At 36.2% G+C, this 24810-nt stretch overlaps 1 protein-coding gene across 2 annotated transcripts in view; it reads left to right on the plus strand.

Annotated features, from left to right (window-relative positions):
• The window catches only part of SYT10 (synaptotagmin 10), a 44638-nt gene that overhangs the window by 5997 nt on the left and 13831 nt on the right, over positions 1–24810 (plus strand). For both annotated transcript variants that reach the window (XM_072354690.1, XM_072354784.1), the window contains exons 2-5: positions 5537–5894; positions 10863–11427; positions 22400–22520; positions 23439–23610. In XM_072354690.1, the coding sequence (XP_072210791.1) occupies positions 5537–5894; positions 10863–11427; positions 22400–22520; positions 23439–23610 (1216 nt within the window). The remainder of the gene's footprint in view (positions 1–5536; positions 5895–10862; positions 11428–22399; positions 22521–23438; positions 23611–24810) is intronic.

Genomic DNA, 24810 nt, shown 5'->3' on the forward strand with positions numbered 1-24810 from the left:
GTGACACCTGACTTCATTGGGTTCCCTTACCAGTAAGAGAAATGCTACCCTTGAGTTCTGTTAGCACAAGGAAGCAATATACCAGCCAGGTGGTGGTGATGGCTGATCGCTGTTTTGTACAATTTCAGACAACAAACTGAAATAACAACATAGGAAATAACACATTCACAATAGGGCTGGAGTCAAAAGATTTAAGGAAGATATTCAAAGTATGTTTCGGTATGGCAATAGCAGAAGGGACCACATGCAGGCTTTCAAACTGAAGGTTATTTCTGTAGTTTGAAAGGTAAGTCAGGTGCTGTGACCAAATGCGGTGAAGAGAGCAAATACAAGAGACTACACCTGCTGCTGTCTGAGGCATGCCAAAGCATTATATCCCCATCCTTCAGATTTACTTGACACAGAGAGGTATTTGTGGAAGATCTGCTGATGCCAAGTGAAAATGAACACCAGAAACTTTTGATTCTTCAAATCCCCCAAAAAAACTGAACAGCAAGAAGTGTTGGGTTGGGCCAGCTTCTTCCTATGCATGGGGATAAAGGAGATCTATTGGACCTAAATGTTTTATAATTGGTAAAGCTCCCGCAGCCTTCAAATTCTAGAAAATCAGAGATGTATTAATTAATCTGTATGAGGTGACTCTTGATATTCCAGATCTTCCTTATGTGTGGTTCCTATGCAAATAGCGGAGTTGCTTATGGACAATTAACAATAGGAAAACAAAACAAAACAAAAAACAACACCAACAACAAAAACAAGAAAAACAGTTAAAGAAAAATAGTTATGAAAAAAAAGTTATTGGATGTTGAACTTGAAATATTTAAGAAATCCAGTATCAATTGCACACCAAGAGAGAGGTGGAAAGAGAACGCAAATTCTTTTTTCTGTCTGCCAGAGACACTTGCAGCACTCTTCTAAAGGCAGAAAAATGCTACTGGGCTCTGTAACTGTCATGAGGTAGGAACCTATGGTACAGCTTTGTACTGCAGGCTTGTCCCTATCCTCTAGATCCAGTAGGAGCAATATGTCAGTACACACCTCTGTATACATCCTGCCATGTGGTGTGATGTGCAAGAGAGACTGCATAATGTGATTTCATACAGTTGTAGCTGACTGGTCCCTCCTTGCCCTGCCTGCCATTTATGCATATGGACAGCTACATTACAACACTGAGTGGTCTCAGTAAGGGCTGATGAGTGCTTTCTTTTCCCAAGCTAAGCCTCAAGGGCCACGTGCTTTCAGAGCACTGACTGTAATGGAAATGAATTTAATTTGCTTTGGACATGGAAGTCTGCCAGTGTGCATGTTTGAGAATAGGTTCATGTGCAGGACTTCTCTGAGGCAAGTTAAAAGCAATAAATTGTCGGAAGCCACAGTACAGAAACCATGGTTCAAAATGTTGCCTAGCATCCAGAAAAAAAGGGATATTTCTACAGACTTGCCTAATATGAAACACCAGCTGTCAAGAAGCCTCTTATGCTGGATGTCTCTCCAAAAATATTTACAAAAAATGCAGAAAGAGTTTGAAGTAAATATAGCTCAAGCATTTCCTAAGTAGACATGCCTTTCCCAAATGAGAAGTATTAAATTGACCAATAGTGGCTCTCGTCAAAGAGTTATTTTAAATAGGAAGGCATGAAGAAACAGAGGACTTTCAGTCATGAAATTCTATCATAGCTATGAAGATGACATTAAGGAGAAGTCAGTAAAGAAAAATCACCAGGTGTGAAATGTTAGCGTCAATGAAATCAGAGGAAGATATTCCACTGATCAGGAGGGGCATTGTGAGAGAGGGTTTTTCTTCATGTTCCTGAGATTACTCAGCATGTGAAATGGCAAAACCATAGTGCAGCGTGCCAAGGCAGGTATTCAGAATTCAGAATCTATTCTGTGCAAATGTATAGCATTGAAGACAGGTTGCAATTATCAGTTTGGAAAAAGAGTTGTCAAAAGCTTGCCTGAGGCTGAAAATGATTTTTTTCTTTCTTCATAGCAGAGAAGGGCGAGAATATTGTTTATGGTGTTGATAGTTAACCTTGTCCCAGACCAGTGAGTGTATCTCCTTCTGTATCTAAAAACTTAAGGCAGTCTTTAAACTTGTCACCATCTAAAGAATACTTACATAACTAAAGTTTGACCCCAGCCTAAAAACACATCCATCCTTTGTTAACCATTTTTCTCTCTATCCAGATTTCCTTGATGGGTATGTGAAGAAACTCCTGCTCTGCAGAGACATCTCTTAATGTTTTTTATTCTTAAATTCCTATGAAAGGGTAATATATGAGACATATCCAGTGCAACATGTTAAGTGTCGAGGAAGCTCCATTTGTCTACTGTTCTATAAATGATTCTAATCTTCTCCTAACAGCAAATCTTGCATAATAATTGTTCAATAGAGTGGCTTTCAAGAGTGAGAAAATCAAACAATATAATTTTCGCATTAATTGATATGGCATACTAATTGCTTTCTAGCAATTATGGCAGTAAATGTAATGAAATAAATTTAACTTTTATTATAATGAACTATATATATTATTATTATTTTTGTCCAATTCCTTTGCAATTACTGTATTTCATTATTTTGTTTAAGTATCTGTTGCACTATCAAGCGCAATATGGGAGGCTGTTAAGCAAGCTACTAAAATAGCAGATATGGAGACTATAATTTATGATTATTTCCAGAATTAGCTCTCCAATATTTTCACTACTTGTAAAACTTAAGATGTTTCATGCTGTGTTACAGTGCTATAGAACCTACTTTTTGCTGTAAAGATTCTGACACTGAATTAGAGACCATTTGAAATTGTTTAATGGAAATAAAGAAAGAAAATTTAGAGAAAGTTGAAGAATGGAAGTAGGTGTTGAAAAGAGACACCAGGTTATTTGAAGACTTGGAAAATGTCTCGCAGTAAAAAACTTAAAATAAGATTGGCTAGAAAAGCTTTGATAGTATCATTTTCAACTGATAGTGCCTTCATCAAATTGAAACTCTGCTGAATGTTTATATTTCTGTTTTTTAAATAATTTCATTTCACCATTTTCTAAATTAATAATTGCAACGTTTCAGTTTTAAAAGCTTTCGACTCAAAATGTAAGCTAATTATGCTAATAACACCTACACTGAGCTGGAAATATTGCAGATGAACTCAAACTGAATTTCTTTTTGGTTGTTTTTTTTTGTTGGTGTTGTTGTTTTCTGAAATAACATCAACTTTTGTATATACTTTTTCAGACTTTGAGAATCTAAAAATATTTACTCTAGCTTGATTGAAAATTCAGCTGGTTTAATTTATCAAAAAAGTTCCTTTGGTGGGGCATACCTCTGTATTCATATACAAAATTCATGTATGACCATTCTCTGGTATTGTGGCCAACTGACATATCGCAGTGTCTCTCAATCATCTACTGAAACAGAAGGACATCCAAGTGCCTATGATGAATGATTGTTGGCCTTCTCTAAGGACCCATGCCCAGGAATTGGCTGGGAGACCTAAAATGGCTAAAAGCATTCCAGGGACTGGTGCTGGTAACTGCGTTTCAAGCTCTGCATTTGTTTCTAGCACTTTTAGCTTATTTGTGTTTTGCATAGACACATTTTACGCGGCATGTCATATCTTTTAATCTCTCATACAAGGACATGAAAGAATCAGGGACTGTAAATTAGAACTACAAAAATACAAATCAGAAATACAAATTTGCAACAAAGTGATTAATCACTGAACCAAGCTGTAAATTCCAGCAGCATCTTTTAATGTCTTCTTTTGCCATCAAGATTGGACACTGCTGCAAAATATGCACAAGCCCATTAAAAATTATGAGGCTCAGAGAAGATAGCAGGGTAAACAGTAGATCAAACCAAATAGCCTAATAACCCCTACTGGGGATTCATTCTCTAGAAAAATTGTAGGCAAAAGTATTGCTTTCTTCTTGTGTTACATTGCTATTAGGTATAATTATGCATCCATTCATTTTATGGGAGCATCTTAAATTGAAGTTTGTTGTATGAATTTCTCATTAAGCTGATGTGAATATTCCAAGGGCTACATTTTGACATTTAGCTGTAGGCAGAAAAAGGTGCCCAAGCCTGTCAAAAATGTTTGTGGAGGCATACTTCAGTTCAAGGCAGGGAGCAGTTAGTGTTAAACTCTTCAAATGCCAATTCTTCCATGAAGCTGGCCAGGACATATATGAAGTAAGGTTGAGCTGAAGACGTCTCCAGACTATAAACACCTATTTACATTGAGTATTCTTATCCATTTTCACGTTGAATGAGCCATAAACTTATTATTTCTTACTGAAAGTTGTATTTGAAGATGAAACATTAATAAAGAAACCCTTCTGAAATTATCTTCCAGAAACTTAATCTCCCAGGAGGACTCATGAGCTGCAAACTGCTTCATGGAGCACACGCACCTAGAGGACAATTTTTTTTTATCCTGTGATCTTTTAGAAAAAATTATGCTCATACGCTGGTTGCACTTTTCCACTGGTTCAGTTTAGTAGCCTGTAGCCTCCAGCTATGGATACAAAATATTAGCTGTTAAACTATCAAACCTTGTTGTAACAAGCAGCAGCAGCCTTTGCTTGAGGGGCATTTAAGTAAGGCTTATTGATTTTTTTAAAAAGCATACAAAAGCCTCTTTTCAAAAGCAAAGGGTTATTTTAGTTATATTTTAGAAGATTACATGATACTGGAAAAATCAAACTGAAATGTGTCACATAGAATAAAAGTCTTAATTAAGTTCCAATTGGCATTTCTGGTGATCCACCATCTCTTAAAATACAAGTCTGTTTGCAGAATTAAGTCAGTATGAAATCTGTTCTTTTTACTTTGGCAGCGTTATTGGATATGTTAATCCACCGTGGCAGAGAAAGTCAAGTGCAGGGCAGCAGGGGTAGCTAAGTGTATGGTATGGTCTTCATACAACCAGGGGCATTGAATAGCATAGTATGAAGGCAACTTCATGTCATGATCTAACAGTGTTTGAGATTTAACCCCTGCAACTTATTGTTCCTGGCAGACTGTACCTTGTTCCTGTTTATCCAGTTTTAATATGCTTACGAACCAGTTAGCACACAAAATAAAAAGTTTGACAGGTCCTAAGGAACTTCTCTATCAGCCTGGGTGTTTGTAACTGACCTATCTTCATAGATGCTTACAGAAAATGTTATTAATTTTTTTTTTTCAGCAAGATGTATTCCCAAGTAAACACCATTTGATCACTGTAAGCAGGTGGATTTGGGACCATTTGGGCCCTTACTTCCTGAGAAATTTGACTGTCTCTGTGTGGCCAGTGGCTCAAGTACTGGCCCTGAGCCTGTGAAACAATGAATGGGGAATTTCGAAAAGAGGTAGTGGAGGATGGTAGCATTTTAAAAGCATAGGCTTAGATATCAAAAAGAAAAAAGCTTTGAATGAGGCTTTGAAACTCATCATGGGATAACGATTGCAATGCTTCTATCTTCTCACCTGTTTCATATTCTTTTCTCTCCATGTTTGTCTGTCACGATGATCTCTGTTTCTAATTCCTTGCAGACATCTCAGTCAGTTTGTTAGCAGTAGTCGTCAGCTTCTGCGGGCTCGCCTTGCTGGTAGTCTCACTTTTTGTCTTTTGGAAGTTGTGCTGGCCCTGCTGGAGAAGCAAACCTCTCACTTCCAATGCCAGTAATGTCCCGCAGAGCACCTCCAGTGCTCCTACAGAGGTTTTGGAGACCAGTGAGAAAAAGGAAGTTAAAGAAAATGGGAAACCTACAACAAAGGTACTTGAAGCTGCACTGAAAATTAGCCACACTTCACCCGATATACCAGCAGAGGTCCAGAACGCACTGAAAGAACATCTGATCAGACATGCACGCATGCAGAGACAAATCACAGAGCCCACGTCATCATCAAGGTAAGGGATACTTGCATCTGTGGCACATTTCCTGGGAAAAGGTACAGCCATGGCATTCTGTTGAAAATTTCCAAAATCTTAGGGAACTTGTGAGTAATTAGCAGTTATGGGCAAAACAGCAGTCCTGTGAGGGTTAAGCCTCTGTCTCGTTAACAGAATATCCCCAAAAAGATGGCAGTACTTCAGCTGCCTCACCGTTTTATGAAGATCAAATCTATCTTATTCTACTTTGTAAATATATATGTATTTACATATATGTATTTACAACATTTCCATTTTTGGTTTTGTGTATAGGAAAATCCATCCTAGTGTGATTTTTCAAAGTACTGCAAGTCTGTCTTTTCACAGATGCATTTTTGTAGACATAGCAGTTGCTTTTACAGATGAAAGTTTTCCTTTTCATTAAATAAAAGACAGATTTGTTGTTGATGGCACATTTCTTCATGACATGTTTGCCACTTCTGAAGGAATTAAAATCCCAATCTAAGCATGTAGTACAGATTGGTTTCAAAGCAATACAGATTCTATATAAATTTTGGAACATATGTCAAACAGGTACTATTGCAGCAATGATTTCTTTTGTATTAAATTGAAGGACAGAAACTTTGATTTTGTCGCAGATACAGACTTATTTTGAAAAGTACTGAAGAAGAGATGTGCAGTGATCTGTAGTATCAAACACAATTTTCCTCAAATACTGTCAGCAAATTTAATGCAGGTGGAGCAGGCAGTGAACCAAAAAGATTGCTTCCTACATAAAAATAAATTATAATTATTATTTTTTTAAAATGAATGTTTTCTTAACACAAAATGGGAAAATGAAAGTTAAAAGAGGCACTTGAAGTATTGCATAACACCGTGAGAGTAGAAATGCTGTATAGAAAGTGACTTTAACTTAGTGGACCTTTTGCTAAATGGATGGATGCTACCAAAACAAAACAAACAATCAAAAGCCAAACAATAATAATAAAAAAACATCCACCCCATTTTTATTGATGCACAAGACTGTAGACGTGCATTACATTTACTGGGAACATATTTTGCTGGCTTTCTGAGAGTCCCTAAGACCAGTATTTTGCCATCTCAGTGCATTCATTGAGCTGGTAAGTGCAGAAGTGCTTTTTTCCTCACACATTTCCAAAAACAGGAAACATCCAACAGGCAACTGAAAATGAGAGCACTGCAGCCAAGGGTGGTCTAGCTGACTCCAGCAGCTGAACCATCTCCTGAATGATAAGACTGTGTAGCTGCCTTTAAGCCACATTGCCCTATCTGTGCCTGATTGCAGCTACTATATCCACCTGCTGAGATGGGGAGCATGGTATCCTAGCTGCTCTGAGGAGCTTTTCCAAAATACTGGGAAGGCAGCTTTGACATTGTTACTGCTATAGTGGATGCATCCATAAGAGGGACGGGCAGAGGGACAAAAAGTGATACAACCTTACATGACAAGGATCTTATGCAACTGCTATGCTGCTGTATATCTAATCGGATATAAATTTGAACAGTTTTATCCATTATGTGCCAACAGGTAAATCTGTAGGTGATCAGACTGTCTGACTTCCTGAACAGACAGAAGAAATAACTAGCTGACAGATAGGCTTGAAAACTCTGTGGAAACATAGGGGAAGAAAGAAGTTCCAAGGAAGTAATCCAGAGCTACTTCAAGCTGTCAAAATATTCCCATAGACCTCCAGAGTGATTTTGACTGGGATATGAATGCATAAAATAAAGTTGAAACCCAGCACATTTTTACAAAATTAAAGTCTGTCATCTGTCCTGCTCTTTCTGCATGTACTGTGGGGAAGCTTTTTCCTCTTATCCTGTCTAAATTATCAGTTCTAAATCTTTTTTGGAGGGATGGTTCATTTCCCCTGAGTAGCCCTGCTTGCCCCACCTTAAGTACTTAATAACACAGTGTTGGCACCAGTAAACTGCAATAGAATTCCTGAATCGGTGTTCATTTAGATGCATTTTTGCTCAGGATTAGAGAAGGCCATTTTTCCCTGCAGTTTGTGAAGTTATGCTGCAATATAGTTTAATGATTCTCTGATATTTCTTCCTTCAAGCATTCATTTGTATTTTAAAAGACCTGTGAGCTCTTCAGCATTCAATAGGAGAGGAGTTTGTCATTCAGCTCTGCAAGAGTAAGTCAGTTCCCATGAGGCACAGAGGCAAAAGTGAGGTGTGTGAGAATGTTAAGACTAAAGAAAAACAAACAGGTCAGCTGAATTTGGTAATGGCAAGAAGGAAAGTAGCCTCAGTCCTGGCAAAATGCAGTTTAAATGCTGGTGTCCATTCCTGGATGTGGTCTAAAACATCACTCTAGTATTATCTAGTGAAGATAGATCAGAGCCACATGTTGTAAATCTCAAGTTATATCATAAATCACTATCCTATCCTTCTCTTTTGCCTTACATATGTCACTCTTGATGTGTTAGAACTCAGCTCCATACTATCATTGTTCCTGTGCAAACTTGTTTTATATTATAGATTTACATCCAAACTTTGTCACTCAAAGTGTATTTGTTTTAAGTTACAGAAAGTGTGAGTATTATAGGAGTGCTATGTAAAAGCTAGTAATGGTGGATGTACCTGGATTTGCACACATCAATAACTTACCTACACCTTTTTATCCTGACTGCTTGACATCCTTGTACTTCGTTATAACAGTCATTATTCCTTTGTTATTGCAGAACAAAGGATGATAAATAGGTTGCCATGACAACAATGAAGCATCTTAATAATTAACAGACCAATTAGCTGTCTTGGTGAAATGCTGTGACTCAGAGCAGATACAAGGCACTATGTAATTAGGGCATTGGCTTACTAGAGCAAAAGCTCTGCTGGTTCCCATGGGGCACAGCCATACAGCTGCACTGTTCTACTTAGTGATGCCATGCAACAATGACTGTCTTCATCAGAGGTTCTTACGTACATAGCGTTTGACAGTTTGAAAGGAATTAGTACCTTAGAAATCATGAAGTCATTTTTTTACATGTTACTTTTTCAAGAATTAACTCAGGTCTTCATAAATGCAAGAGGTTACAGGAAAAGAGAGTTTGTCACATATCAAATTTCATTTAAACTAAAAATGACATGCAGGCATTTTTGTTGTTTTACCTGCATAAGCAGAGTAAGAAATGCCAGAGAGCTAGCACCTAAATCACTGCAGGCTCAAAATTCACTGCCACTGCATTCTGGGTGGAGATCAGTTCCTTCCCTCTGTTTCCCATGAGACCAGGATTCTCAGTGGATGAAGGCTCAACAGCATTTATGGAACTCCTTGAAGAACATAGTTCTGCTTTTATGATTAGTTAAAGCTTTCCCATTGCCCCCTCCATTCCATCATGGATATCATATGCTGTGATTTGAGGAGTATAAACTTTTAAGAGAAGAGGAAGTCTTGGAAATTGTCTGCTTGTAACAAATAAATATGTGTTTGTGTATGGAAAAGTTGCAATGTATTATGAGAGAGGTGTGTTACTGTTCAACTAAATTTGAAATCAAAACACCTGTGTTTTCTGGAGCTACTTCAAACCTGAACTATGAAGTTCTCCCTCCCCTATTCTTTTGTTACAGTTTTACTGCATGCTACACCTAGCAGTACTGAAGCAACCAAAATGGGAAACATTCTTGTCTATTATTTAATGGCTGCAGATTACCCTCTTGTATCTCTGTTCAGCTAAATTGCAGTAGTTTTGTACTGGGTGCCTTCTGCAACCACTTCACTTAAGCAAAAATACAAATAATATCTATGAAATGAGTCCTAGTTGCTTTCAAATAGACAATTTGCATTTCTGATTTAAAGAAAGAAACACACAGCTGTGACACCTCTTGTTTTCAGAACACAACACCACAGGGAAACCAAGCAATAAGGCAAGGCTGCATTTGGCATTAATAAGCAATTGATTGCAAAAAGCAGAGGAAATTCTGACAATTAAATTGTTTTTTAATGGCTCGCAGGAGGAGGTAGTGAGCTTTTTCAGTGCAGATTGTGAGGGTAGTGAAGTACCATGGAAAAGTGAAAATGTCCAAAAAATAAACTGAACAGTGTAGTCATAATGGCATCTGCTGATGATTAAGCCTATGAAGCTTTTTGACCAATGTTTTTATGCTATTTTAAAGCTGTATGGCATACCAGAGATTTGATTTCACTCTTAGTAGGAAAGGCAAAAAGTTCCATTAATGTTCATGAGTCAATATAAGCTCATAAATAAGTACAGATACACTACATAGTATTCAGAATTGCAAGGATTTAAAAGTAATAGTTTTCGATAGGAGTACATGAATCAGTTTGCTGATACGCTACACAGAGGAGTATGAGAACAGAAGGAAAAAAAAAATGTCACAGGAAAATGTTGCCTAAAACTTTGAAATGTGTTGCAGCCAGAGCAATATTACAGGATAAAGTGGCCTTTACCTCAGTGCACCAGATACGCAATAGGTACACATAAAGTGTTGCAGGGTGGCAAAGCACTATGCCGACAACATCTGTACTTTTCTATGGCTTTCTTGGGGCTTTCGCAGTGATCGTTGTTAAGCACAGTAAATATTTAATTGGAAAACAGACAAGGAGTGACTCCGAACAACAGGAAGTCTGTTGTCTGTAAGTGATGCTTTTTTTCTGCATGACTATACTTCGTTCATGTCCTAGCAGAGTAGGATCAAATAATGCTGGGATTCTATGAAAGAACCTGAGCTCATTTTCAGCTACATAGCTTGAAAACAAGGTAAGAAACATATATAGTATCAGGACACTGAGCGTCTCTCAGGCCAAGTTCATCCTGAATAATTATTTCCTCTTAAAATTGTTCTAAGACTTATAAAACATTTTGGGCGTTGTTTTTTAGTTGTTTTAAAGAGTGGAAACCTTACTAATTTCATCTTCTTATATTTTCTACTTAGTAATAGCCAGGTCTTTTCCTGGAGATAACCGTGGTTCATTTTGTGTGTGTATGTGTACAGGCACAATTCTTTCAGGAGGCACTTGCCAAGGCAGATGCAAGTGTCCAGTGTCGATTTTAACATGGGGACAGATCCAGTTTTACAAAGGGGAGAGACAACAACCAGCATTGGGAGAATAAAACCAGAACTCTACAAACAGAAATCTGTGGATTCTGATGGGCAACAAGAAGATGTGAAAACATGTGGAAAACTTAATTTCATTCTCCGGTACGATTACGAAAACGAACTTTTGGCTGTCACAATTGTCAAAGCCTTAGATCTGCCTGCTAAAGACTTCACAGGAACATCCGACCCCTACGTTAAGATTTATCTGCTTCCAGATAGGAAAAAGAAGTTTCAGACACGAGTTCACAGAAAGACATTAAATCCTGTCTTTGATGAAACCTTTCAGTTTCCTGTAGCCTATGATCAACTCAGCAACAGGAAATTGCATTTCAGTGTTTATGATTTTGACAGATTTTCTAGACATGACATGATTGGGGAAGTAATTCTTGATAACCTTTTTGAAGTCTCAGATCTCTCCAGGGAAGCCAATGTATGGAAAGACATCCACTGTGCAACCACCGTAAGTAATGTGTTCCAAACCTCTTAATGTGATATTTTAATTTCTGTTTTGTAGTTCATGGCAGAGCATCCTGCTTACCAGCAGATGCTAGAAGGAATAAATAAATATATGAATAAATAAAATCTTGTCAATATTTTCCTTTAAGCATATAGAGAAAAGTATGCTTAGCAAGTGATAAAATTTAATTACTGAAATAATCTTCTGGGAACATATCGTCATTCTTATAGCTCACTGTGCAAATGTAAATTAGGTTATCTATTAAATAATATGTCACAAAAAAATCACTGTTTAACAAGAACTATAAATATTTTTTGGTAGGAAAATACCTTGTTCCTCCAAGTGATCATCTATTAAGAAACAGAGCCCATTCTCCTCTTGTTAGCGGATTTTCAATGGCTGTGAAACTCATGAGAGATAAGAGATGTTAAAGATGCTTGAAATTCATTGCTTAATGCCCTTTGCTTAGGGTCCCCCAGTAGATGTGTCTCTGTTGCTGTTGGTTACTAACAAAACTCAAGAGACACAAGCAAGGAGAGTTAGGAAATGAAATATAAATTATTTGCTGTCTATTGCTGAAAGCAAGAGAAGAAGGTCTGCACAATTAACACATATAATGGATGAGAAACTGCCATCAGAAAACTCACCAGTCCCCAGCCATTATCACTATTAACTTAAAAATCTTCCCTGGTTAGAATTTGAAAAGAAACGGCAAAGCACTGTTTTTAGATGCTTTGGTTGTTTTGGTGAATTGGTTGGTATTTTTAACTAAAATGCTGTTTTTATAGAAATTTTCCCCTCCACTGCTCTGTGGAGGTAACCAAAATAGTCTGTCATCCCCATTTTTTCAGAAATACTAGGCACTGCATCAGAGACAGAATCTTCACACCATTCCTTCAGTAGAGCCAGAGGCTTCCCATATCTCTTTTCCCAGATATTCTTACACTGTGTATACCTGCTGGATGGTGGAATGTAGGTGTGCAAGACTAAAAGGACAAGAAGGACTTTGATTTGCTCACTATTTTGAGCAGGAGCAACATATTTCCTGAGAACGGAGAAACACCAGAGAGCAGAACATAATGAGGACAATTTTCAATTGTGAATTCAGGAAAATAATTATTTATTTCAACTGTGGGGTTTACCAAACTGCTGTGAACAGTCTCTGGCACACCTCCAGAAAACCACTCTGTATGCTTTGTTTGGTCAAACTCAGATTTCAACCTAAGAACTATGTTCTCAAGCTTTAAATTCAATCTGTGTTTAAGGCCTTGAGATAATATAGTACAAATATTTTTATATTTATATATATATATATATATTTGTATATTTCTTATAGTGTTGGTATTATATTTAATACCTTAGTAATAATTAATATGCCTACAGTTGTTGTTTTTTGCAACAGACGTGTGTCTTTAGCTTATAACTAGATTTGAGTAAATCAGAACCCCTGGATTGTCCCATCATTTTAGGCAGATTGAAATGGCATAGCAGATGATGCTGTTGAGAGAGATAATAATGTGCACCTGGATGAAAAAGTTTGCTAATTGTGGCACTGTATTCTAAACAAAGTTTCTTCTTCACTAAGAGTTAGTACATGCAGATACAGTGCTTAGTTTGTTCTGCCCATTTTACTCTGTATGAAGTTTAAGAGAAAGCATCTAGCATTTAGATTTCAGCCTTTTGGCCACTTTAGCTTTTAGTGTTCCATGTGCATAAGTTTTCTCCACCTAAATTTTTAGCAATAAACACACACACACAAAATATTTTCAAACATTCAGTGACTGCATTCACTTTCACAAGCTTCACCTAATTCTCAGCAAATTATGTAATAAACTGGTGTATCTGTTTTGTTTTGTTTTGGTTTTTTTTTTCCTGTCAAAACGGAGCCCTCCAATAAGGTGTCCTGTTACTTTATGTGCAATGTGTTGCCTTGTGTTTTACTTCTGCTGCTTCATGTAGATAAAAATTTGGTTAGTAATAAAGGTTGCTAATTCTGACATTTTAGAAACTGTAAGATGAGGGAGCCAATCCTGCACAGCAAGAAAAAGCTCATAAGATGTTAGTCATTGGGGAGTTACAGTGCTGTGTATCAGATCTGAAGTTCCCCAAAGTCACTAACTAGCTATTAAATACCTAACAGTTGCCAGAGTCAAGGGAACTTGGATCAGGCCTTGAAAAATGTGGTTTGGATGGTTTTGCAATTAGTAATAAATAACCATACCCAAGGCAGGAATACTTTGATGTTGATAAAGAACTTGCAATTAAAAACAAAAACAAAACTGGGGTTCTCAACAGGATAGCACTTACACCATAATGAGGAATTAAGACACCCATATGGAAATATATTTCTTTCATGTTTTTTCCTTCCTCACATTTACTCTGTTTTGTTGTGCGTTGTATGAAGCTTCCGGATTTACTGTCCAGACATGCTTTCGGCACCAATGGTTTGCTCCTACTGTTGCTAAATGATAAGTAGTAGAAAATGGTAGAAGTGGTGGATCAAAGAATTGGTCCAAAACTTCAAAAAGTACAGCAGAAGTGGCCTCTCTTCAGCTTTTAGTCTTCTGCATCTCTTCCATAGTCCAGAATTTTCTCTTCAGAAGATTTAATGAAGTTAAAACATTCCTGTTGTCTACATGGACAAAACCTTATTTTTATGTCACAATGTAAGAGTTGAAGATCCACTAGACAGAAGTACCAAAGTAATTAACTACAAAATTTTACTGTGAAGGATGTTACTGCAGCAGATGGGGAGATTTTCCGCTGTCTAAAGACTGTCAGGGAGACATCTTTAGAGGCTTTGCTTGCACATCCATGAGGAGTTTTTATTTGGTAGAGGAAAGACACAACATGGGGAAGTTGAGTCTGAGTGGATGCACTGAATCCTTTAGGCTGTAAAACCAATGTTTACGTGGTAAACCACAGTTTGACTCCTTTTTTTTTTTTTTTTTTTCCCCACCCACAATAGTCATTTGAAATGACATTATGAAGTGCAGGATTGGTCCCTCACATACTCACTTTTATAGTTTTCAACTGTTGGTATTTATTCATCTTTTGTATTTGTATTTTGTATTTTGTTCTTTTAATTTTTCATTCATGTCATTGTTTCTCTGTTATGTGTTCTGTTGGAAACCTGCAGCTACTGTATAATATGTAGTATGTATCTGTTATAAGTGAAAAACCATTTTCATTTTTTAATGTTAAATTACCAAGATAAAATTGGTGTAAAATTGGCTGTGGAAAAGAAGTATCCTAGGTATCTGATTATATTAATACCCCCCAGTTTTGCTTCAACATGGGTGGTTGAATTTTCAATAAATAATCCATTATTTACTTTGTTCGTTTGATTGATTGAATTACAGGCAAACCAGAGGCAGCTTTGGAACACCTGCAAAGGTTGTGTAGTATACTGGTATATTGTAATTCTTAACACACTGTAGGAAACTCTTTCAAAGCATCCAAGGCAAACAGTATCACATCAACATATCTATCATCTTCTATTTTTGTGAAGTGCTTGCAAGCTTTGCATGTTTTTCTGAAGCTTGTTATTCCCAATATAATATACTGCATGGTTTTGGTACTTTTTTAAATCAACAACAACAACAAAAATAAATAAATAAATAAATAAATTTGCATTTAATTGACAGTACTCAGTATCATAAAATAATTTAGGCAAAAAGGACACTTCTTGACATGATCTAACATTTTCTGGATATGAAAGTTCATCAACTTCTGATTCTTTGAAAACTGATGGACTGCTTTGGAAATATCTGCTTCTAATTTCATTGCTTAAAATATAGGTGGAAAGTAAATCAAACAAAATTGAAGCCCATCTCTACAGTTCACCCAGAGCTATTGCAACTGTCTTTAGTTCTTCCTGTAGTTTACTGTTTCATAAGTGGATAAAAGTAGTGCACTGGACTGAGTAATGCAATAGTGGTACAAATCTAATAATAATTGCTCTTATATAGTCAAACTTTGAGGCCACATTATTTGGACTATCCTATTTTTTGACATTCAGAATGCAGAACTATTGGGAGATGTTTTATTATGGATAGTGTAGGGGACTGCACCCTACAATTAGTCATCCCCATCAGAATGGGGTTTACGCTACCATTTCAGGAAATGTCCCTAAAAGCTATGAAATAATGTTAAACACATGTGAAAGAGTAAAGGCTTGTAAGTGCAGAAACATTTATTAATTCTATAATGGTAACAGTGCCTTTATAGGCAAGAATAGCTGGCACTTCTCATTTCTGATCAATCCTGATAATATAAAAGATCCATATGATTACCTGCTACTGGGTGAATGAGAGAATTCTCCAGGTCAGTCTTTATAGGAAAAGTGTTTCGGTTTTTTATTTAGGTTTGGGACTGCTTTCAGCCCAGTTCATAGTCAGAAAAGACAACTGAGAAAGAATGGGTTTCTTTCTAGCTACTGAAAGCAGCAGAGGCTTCAGTTGTTGAATATTTCTTTCCATTTGAAATGACAGGTCATTCGAATATTCTGTCTTACTTAAAGCCAACAGCTACTTCTGATCTACCTTAAATGTAAGAGATATTAGATGAATAAAGAAGGTGGCTTCCCCTGAGGAAATTAATATTTCTGCATCCAGGTGGTAGCCGGGCCTTAAGTGATCTCTGAATTTCTTGCTGCTAGTATTCCCTTTGTAATCAATGCACTGCTCCTTCAGATGAATATATCTGAAGCTACTCAGTTACTTTTCCATTCACATGCCAGTAGACGCCACACTTAGATCACATAAGTATCTCTGTTCCTAGCTGTTCTGAGGCACGAATGAGCTTCCTTGCTGACAGGCAGGATGAAACTAACCCCCAGGTGCACAAGGCAGATGGTTATGTACAAAGGGGTTGACAAAACCAGCACCCAGGAGGCTTCCTTGTCTCCTGTTGAGAGCATTCAGTCTGCTGGACCCTACCTGCTGTCTCAAGGAGTCCTCCTTCTGCAATGACAATCACAGTCAACAGCTACTCTTACCTAGAGCAGACATCGGACTAAAACAAACATTAGGCCTCCTGAAGAGGAAGACACAGTCATTATGGAGCAGCAGACCCCAATGTCTCCATACCATCTTCCACAGGGGCAAGAACAAACACAAATCTCATTGATTCATTTCTTAGGAGAACTACTCAATCAATAAGTGGTGCTGGGAAGAACAAAAATAGCTGAATTTTGTATGCAAAGAATAACAGGAGAGGGAAGTAAATATTAGCTGTAAGGACAAGGTTTCCAGAGTGAAATCCCATTGAGAGATGGTAGAATTAGCTGTTCTATTCAGGCATCATGCAACTTTTGACACTGTCTGTGTTAGCATAAATAGCATCAAATTCAATATGCATAGATGAGAAAACAGTATTCAAAAAGTCCTAAGGTCTTCTGCCACTGCTTTATTATTATTATTATTATTACTATTATTATTATTATTGAATACTGTGCAGAAAGTTAGTTTTTAATATGACTGAACAGTTAAGAATTCAGGAATGTAAATGTCTGAATAATTTCTCTGACAACTAGAAAATGATTACTAATTAGTACAGGCACTCACTCAACATACTGCAGGAAAATGGAAAGAGAAAATGTGGAAATCGTTTATTTAGGATTTAAGTGTAAAGTAAATTAACGCCAATCTAAGAATTTTCTCTTCAAATAACCTGTTGTAATCATTAAAACATCATTTAAATTACAATTATTGGGAAAGTAGTCCTCAGTAGTAACACAGAGATTAAAAATTAAAATTATTAATTACTGTAGATTATGACAATGGAATTAACATGGATGGTTCATAGGAAATTCAATTTCTAGAGCAGTATTCATTATGCAAATCGTTATTTTAACAACCAAAATAAATGACACACTAATGCCAATACAAGTATATGCAATTTTGAGTTCCAGTAACATTTTCATTGTTCATTGTAAAAATCTATATTTAGTTGCTTTTAACATTTTATTTGAATTGCAAAACTTGAAAAAGAAGGGAAAGACAAGGAACAAATACCAACAAATGGCTAGGATATTTTTACGGACAATTATCATTATTACAAAATTATTGTAAAAGTGACACTTCACATATCGGCAGACATTATGTAAATCCTCTCAATGAGAACATAATTTGTAAATAATTTTTCTCATCCAGTTTAGCGCATGGGTGGTAATATGTGAAAAGAAACTACCCTGAACCTAATATTTTCTGTTGTATGTATTCCTAGCTAAATGTTATCTCTGGTTAAATTTAATATCAAGACTGGATGAATTAATCAGAATGAGAAACAGCAGAACTTTGTCCAGTAACAACAGTTCTAAAACTTCAGTGGACCAATTGGTGATCCTCCGCAAAGGTTTCAAACTTCTCCTTACTGTACTCTACTCTGTCTGTGCCATATCTAGGGAACATTTCTGTAGACATGCTTCCACAGAGCTAAGTTTGGAGATAAGGGTACTGCTCTCTAGTGGGTCCAATGACAAAGCAATACAATAAGGATGATTCTTTGTCCAGCTTTGCCAACCTCTGGGCTGATATCCCAAACAGACATGGAACAATGAATGTGTATATATTCTTGGTAACTGGTTAGTGTATCCATTCAGGGAAGGTTGCTTTTGTAGGGTAATTATAGTATTAAAAAATATATATCTATATGCCATTTCTAAAAAATCAAATTCATCTGTGCATCTAAAATACACACTTGATATCCGTTTCCTCTGTTTTATTTTGTTCTAACATTGCTGTAACAGAAGATGGATTGGATAGTGTGGTAGATTGGGAGCCATGAAAATAACTGAAACTGGTGTACTTCTTACCACCGTTCCAGTTCCTTAGTTCTCTATGATGGCTTCTGTACACAAAAGGGAAATAAAAGGAAAAAAAAAAAAAAAAAAAGAGAAAAAAAAAAAAAAAAAAAAAAGCAGTACCAGCAACTGCTTCTTGTTGTATTATTGCAGCTGTGCTTGATGCTGGTTGTTTTTATTCTTTGTTTTTTGGGTTTTGTACCTCTTATTGTAATTTGGTGAGGGGAAAATTATCACAAGCATCTGTAAAACTATCTGTTAATTAAAATCTAAGTTTAATTTAAGAAAAAAAAAAAAAAAAAAAGGAAAGAAAGAAAATGTCATGAGAGTTACCTAGGTACAGATATAACAAAAGCTATATAAGAGAATATGTGGTACATGTAAAGCAGTCTGAAGGATAGTTCAGATTTGCTTGAGAGGTTGCCATTGGTTCCAGGCTTGCATCCTCTGAGTCATGTTTTTTGAAGTGGATTGCAATGCAGATGTAGTTAATGATATTGTCTGTGCTTCAGCTTCCATAGATTTGCTCATACTAAAGGGTTCCTGGCAGATGAGTTGTGTGAACTTAATTACCTAGTGTATTGTAGAGTGAGAGGAATACGCATTTTTTAGAGCAATGGGATTCTGAAGTAATTTAAATCCTATTTTTAAATCTCAATTAAATGAAATAATACTTAAGTACCCAAGGTGATTGAAAATGTTACTCAGGATAATCAGTCTGATAAAGACTTTCAGAAAAAGTTTATATGTCAAGCCTTACTTTGTTCATTATCTGTGTCTGAACTTATGCGTTCATCTCCAAATTCATGACCCTCTAGAACACAATTTATGAAAAACAAACTAAAATGGGTGATATCCCAGCCATTTCGTGTAATACCTGATCTCTGATACTGTCTTTTATATACATGTAATTTTATCCTTAGTCCTTCAAAAGAAAATTTAGAAGTTCATGATTCTTGGGCTTCACCGTGTGTGAGTGAGTTCCAAAGAATATATATTTTATTTATATTTCTTTTAGTATCATAGTTTTCATTTGCCTGATAATTTCTCGAGGTCCTAACATAACTCTTACAGTTATAGCAATAACATATCACCATAAGAATTCGTGCAAGTATAAAGAAAGACTAATGGTCTTGACTCAGAACAGACACTTAGAAAAAATATTAAGAATTTCAATTCCTTGCTAACCAAAAAGTAATCACAAAACTAACTAACTAAGTAACTAAATAAATAAATAAATGAGTAAATGCTGCAACTAATATCAAATTAAATTAGAAGGAGAAAAGCATCAGGGTTGCATTAAAGGATTCTGAAATAATTTGTATTTGACCTCAGAGGACCATGGGAACTCCTAACTGTTGGTAGTAGTCTATGACAGCAGGTTTTCTTTGCCAGGATAGTTATATGGTGTCTATAGATCAGTGCAATGTAGCTACTGATTTTATTTCTAGCTTTCTGATCTTATGACAAGATACTTTTAAATGTCTTTGACACAGACTAGGGTGTTTATCTGAAATACTATGTATTCTAGCCTACTGCAAAATTTACCTGTTTTCATAGTACACATAGTAGCATGAGTATTATTCTGCCATATGAAAATCAGATGTATCAGGGTGACATGAGCCACTTTTTCACCAGATGTAGATCATAGGTGTTAGGGGATGGTTGAGTAAATAGTGGAATGGCCTTTTCCCAATCCTAAACTCATCCCTTATTGCTTCAAACTGAAAAGTATCACAAATTACAGAGCTCTGGTAACTTCAGTACGCTCCTTTTGATGGCCTGCTATGTTGGCTGAAAACCTCACCCTCATTCATTTTTCAGGCATTATTTTGCATCTGTCATGTTGCTTATTCATTTTGTGATCAAAAACACCAGGTTTGATTGCAGGGAATTTTACAAGTTCTTTTCCAATATAATATATATATTCAGTACACAGGGTTTAGAAAGGAAAGAAAAAGGACTGAGCGTTAATATCATAAATTGTTGTCATTTTTTAAAACACTAATGGTTTTCATAAGTCTTCAGAAAGTAACCACCACATGGAGCTTTGCTTTTTTTTTAAAGAAAAAAAACATTTAAGTCGTGGCAAGTAGTCCTGTATGAACTGTTGTTTATCATTTGATCTCACTCAAATTTCTGAGCATATATAATTTATCTTCAGAATGTAATAATAGATGATTCAAGTACATTCTCCCATCTTGCAAAAAATGATTTCCTCTCTATTCACCTACACAAATCAACTCTCTGGAGGAAGAATTTATACCCTCCCTGACTTTTTCATGGTCTCCTCGCTGTACTCCATGACCCAACCCATCCCCATCACCACTCTCAACTCAGACTTCACACTTCAAAGAGTCGGATGTGGGGGAACTGCGTTTTCTTTTCAAAGAAAAGGATGAGATTTCTTTCATGTACATATATGAGAACCAATGATCAGTCTGAATTCAGAAAGCAATGATAGTAACAGAAACAGTCTTTAAAACACAGATTCCACTTATGACAAACCTGTAAAGTGTAACAGAAGACAACTATTACTTTAATAAGTAAAGTAGGGGTACAAAATGGCTCTATCATGTAGACCGGATGAGCTAAACCATTTTGAATTCCTGAGAAATCCTGACAAGCATGAAATCTACCCAAGGAGAATGTTCACATTCACACCACTCTTAATACTTACAACAGAATCACAGCAAAATGACTGAATTTGTGAACTGACCAACCTGCACAATAAAAACTATCTATGCATGTGATTAAGTCCATTTTTATTCAAGAAAGATTTGAAGTATGTATTTCAAGTTTAAGCATTTACACAAGGGAAATTAGTAAGACTTTGCATATGTAGCTGGAAAATGTGAAGAATCCTCACTCTGACTCATAACTATAAGCAAAATGTTTGTCATTTATCCAGCAATAATTATTTTACCATTCATCATTTAAAAATATATCATGCTCACCTTCTGATGCTGGATCAGCTGTATCATAAATCCAGCTGAACTCAAATTCATAATCTCAGGGTAGTTGCAGGTCTGACAGATAAAATATTAAAGACATGACACTAAAAATAAGCATTTTAGGAAAGTTAAAAATAATCCTTCAAGATCATATGAACATGCTTGAGAATTGCTGCCTTACTGAGCTGACTGCCTTAAAAGGTCCTTACAAGCTATTATTTAAAAATCCTGGCTTGTTCTTGGTGTGTTGTTTAGGTTAACAAACATGGGTTTTGTTTTTGTTTGTTTGAGGAGGAGGAGTAGAAAGTTATTTACTATCATAAAAGAACAGGAATATAACTGAATATCTCAACTATACATAATCTAACTAATATCTCAAAAGCTAAATTTGTGTGATATTAGGAAATTACATATTCTTGCGTATAATTAAGGAAGGAAAGAAAAAAAAAGAAATAATGGAAACCCTCTTCCTTACATCCCGTTTGTCAGATGTTGTTGCATCTGAACTATATACCTTTTTTCTTTTTTTTTTTTTTTAAATTACAACACATTGCCACAACATAGAAACTATTTCTCCATGAGTATGATCAAGATCCTTTCAGATCTTATCTATCTTCCCTAGTATAGCATCCTCCTAGAAGCTGTCCTTGAGGCTACTCCTCTGCTTTGCTTTTCTTCTAGAAAAAAAGAACCCACTAAACAAGGTAAAATCAATAAGGCTAGTAACGTTTAGAAGCACATTCATCTTTTTGAAGATCTCAGACAGGATGAACCTTTCAAATACATACATGTGTGCATGAATAAAACTGCTACATTCATTTTGGTAGCTAAAATGCAAGGAAATGTATGTGATCTAAATATCCCACTTCATTTCTTTATACTGGAGATGATGTAATTTGAGTTTTCCAGGAGAAGAGCATGAAATTCTACATGTGAATTCAACACAAATGCTTCCAGAAAAATTTGGCTATGCTCCTGATTTAAATTCTCCATTTAGTAATTCTAGATCCTGTCATTAAAATATTACCCTATTGGTACTCTTTCTGTATGTTATAGAAATGATTTCCAAGTATTCTTGTTTCTGTTCTCTTCAAACGTATCTGAGGCTGCAAAAGATGTCTCTCTGTATTTTAAAAATGTTTTTAAAATTCTGCATGGTATGAACTAGATTGCTGGCAGTGTGATTGGATTTCTAATAATTGCTTTTCTTTTTCAGGAAAGCATAGATTTGGGTGAGATCATGTTTTCCCTTTGTTATTTGCCTACTGCTGGGAGAATGACATTAACAGTCATCAAATGCAGAAATCTCAAAGCAATGGATATAACTGGTGCATCAGGTGAATCTACTTCTTATTTAAACAGCATAGCAGAGCTTATTCAGAAAGCAGACAAAAAGCAACTTCTTCATTTAGTGCATGTTTAGCATGGTTCTGAATAGAAGCAGCACTAGAATGGATATAGGACCTATACATGAATGAATGTACTTTCATACTGCCTCCTATATATTTTCATGGAAATTACAACAGCTATAAAGAGCACAATAACACTATTTCATAGAGCAAATTCTCAGTTACAAAACACTGTTTTTCAATATAGTTTCCACCATTAGCTTTGTATTTTTGTCAACGATGAAAAAGAACATCCATTCCATGCTAGTAAATATCTGCACCAGCAGAAGTGACCCACAATTTCATAGCTGCTGTGACAACATCGTTACTGAAACATACTTCCCACTTCCTCACTTTTCTCACATCTGCTGTTTGGTCTTCAGAAATATTCAGCAAGTTCTGATGTATTTCAATGGGTGTGATTTCTTCTGCATGGAATTTAGTGGAACACTGTTGCTTCATACACACTTCCATGTCAGACACCATTTTGTCAGCCTTTCCCTCTACTGTTATCTGTCACATAGCAACAAAATTTAATAGGATACTGTCAGGAAGGTTCAACCTCTACTTCCATACCACCAACATCTGTCTATGACATCATGGGCCAATATAATAAAATAGGAGGTGTTACTTTTCAGGCAGCCTTCATACCTGCTATCTTTGGTCTGATGTTTGGTACAACCATTCATAAACTTTATACCTTCCCATTGCATTGACAGCATATTGAAAACATGGATTCCCAAGGTCATTAAAGATATTGTATTTTATGTCTTATAAATATGGCATACCTACAGAAATACTGTATTTATGCTACATGTATGAATGGCTTTGAGTCCAAGTACACACAGCTTATTGTCTGTTACTTAGATCCATATGTCAAAGTGTCACTGATGTGTGAAGGTCGAAGACTGAAAAAGCGGAAAACAACCACAAAGAAGAATACACTCAATCCAGTTTATAACGAGGCCATCATCTTTGATATCCCTCCAGAGAATGTGGACCAGGTCAGCCTCTCCATTGCAGTGATGGATTATGATCGGTAAGCACTGCTTGCTCTAAAAAAGTTAAGCTTCAGTTAGACATTATGTGATCATTGCGAGCAACTGATTTCTACCTCCCTGAAATTTCAAGCAGGCTCAGTTTCACAAAGGATAAAGTCTTTGGGCCCTTTCCTGAAGAGGTTTAAAGCTTCCACAACTTTTAGAGTTCGGTCCATTTTGTCTGTGGTAAGAAAGAAGCTTGCCTCTAGCAGTGACATGCATTCCTGTCCCCATGTAGATGCTGTACACTGTAAAAGTTTGTAAGTTATTCCTCCTGGTTTAAAGACACTTGTGTCTCCAGCTCATATATAAATGTCAGGTATTTGAAATCAATGGAAATTTAGATGCCAAAAAAATAGTTAGGTGAATAATTGCCTCATTGAATTAAGTCATAATTAATTATTTGGATGAATCCTTCAGTTCATCCCTCAGTGATTACGCATCTTAGCTTCAACTAATCTGTATCCTTACTGAAAGCTGAAAAGACTCCTGCTCAGAGTATCTAAAATATTTCAAAGTAAACTATTATTCTGTGACTGACAGTGCCGTGTCTGATCCATGTCTACTTCTTTCCAGGGCTATTAGTAATGAGCTCTTGAGATTGCAGGGCAAATAAACAGTGAAAGTCCAGTTTACTAATACAAAATATCAGATTATCTTTCGTCATTATCAGATTTTATTTTGCTTCTATAATTCTGTTAGGAAGATGTTCAGATATGAAAGGGACACTGCAACGCCACTGGTGGGAGAAATGTAGAGCAACTTGCACACCTCCATTCCTCTCCAGCTGCTCCTTTCAAAATGTTTACTAAGAGGAAAGTAGGAAATGTTAGTCTCAGGTACTTGTAGAGCAGGCAAAGAAAATTACTTTCTGGGTTCCCTCAACAAGTCTATAACACTACTAGGAATTCTGAATTACTAAGGTAAGCATCTTACTGCTATAGAACCTCGACTTTCAAATTTTATCAGAAATTCAAATGAGATTAATTAGATCTACGTTATGTAGTGTGAATTACATCTGAAACATCTGGAGCAAGAATTTATTCCCTGGCATCCTCCATCACAGTGCTCTATGTCACGGTTTTGTAATTTTGCTATTGGTATTCCACATCATAACATCATGTGGAGCACAGAGAAGAACTACACGTCCCAGAGGACCTCACAGTTAGAGAGGGAAATATGTCACAGAAGTGATGCTT

Source organism: Excalfactoria chinensis, chromosome 1 (genome assembly GCF_039878825.1).
Source record: "Excalfactoria chinensis isolate bCotChi1 chromosome 1, bCotChi1.hap2, whole genome shotgun sequence".
Taxonomy (NCBI): domain Eukaryota; kingdom Metazoa; phylum Chordata; class Aves; order Galliformes; family Phasianidae; genus Excalfactoria; species Excalfactoria chinensis.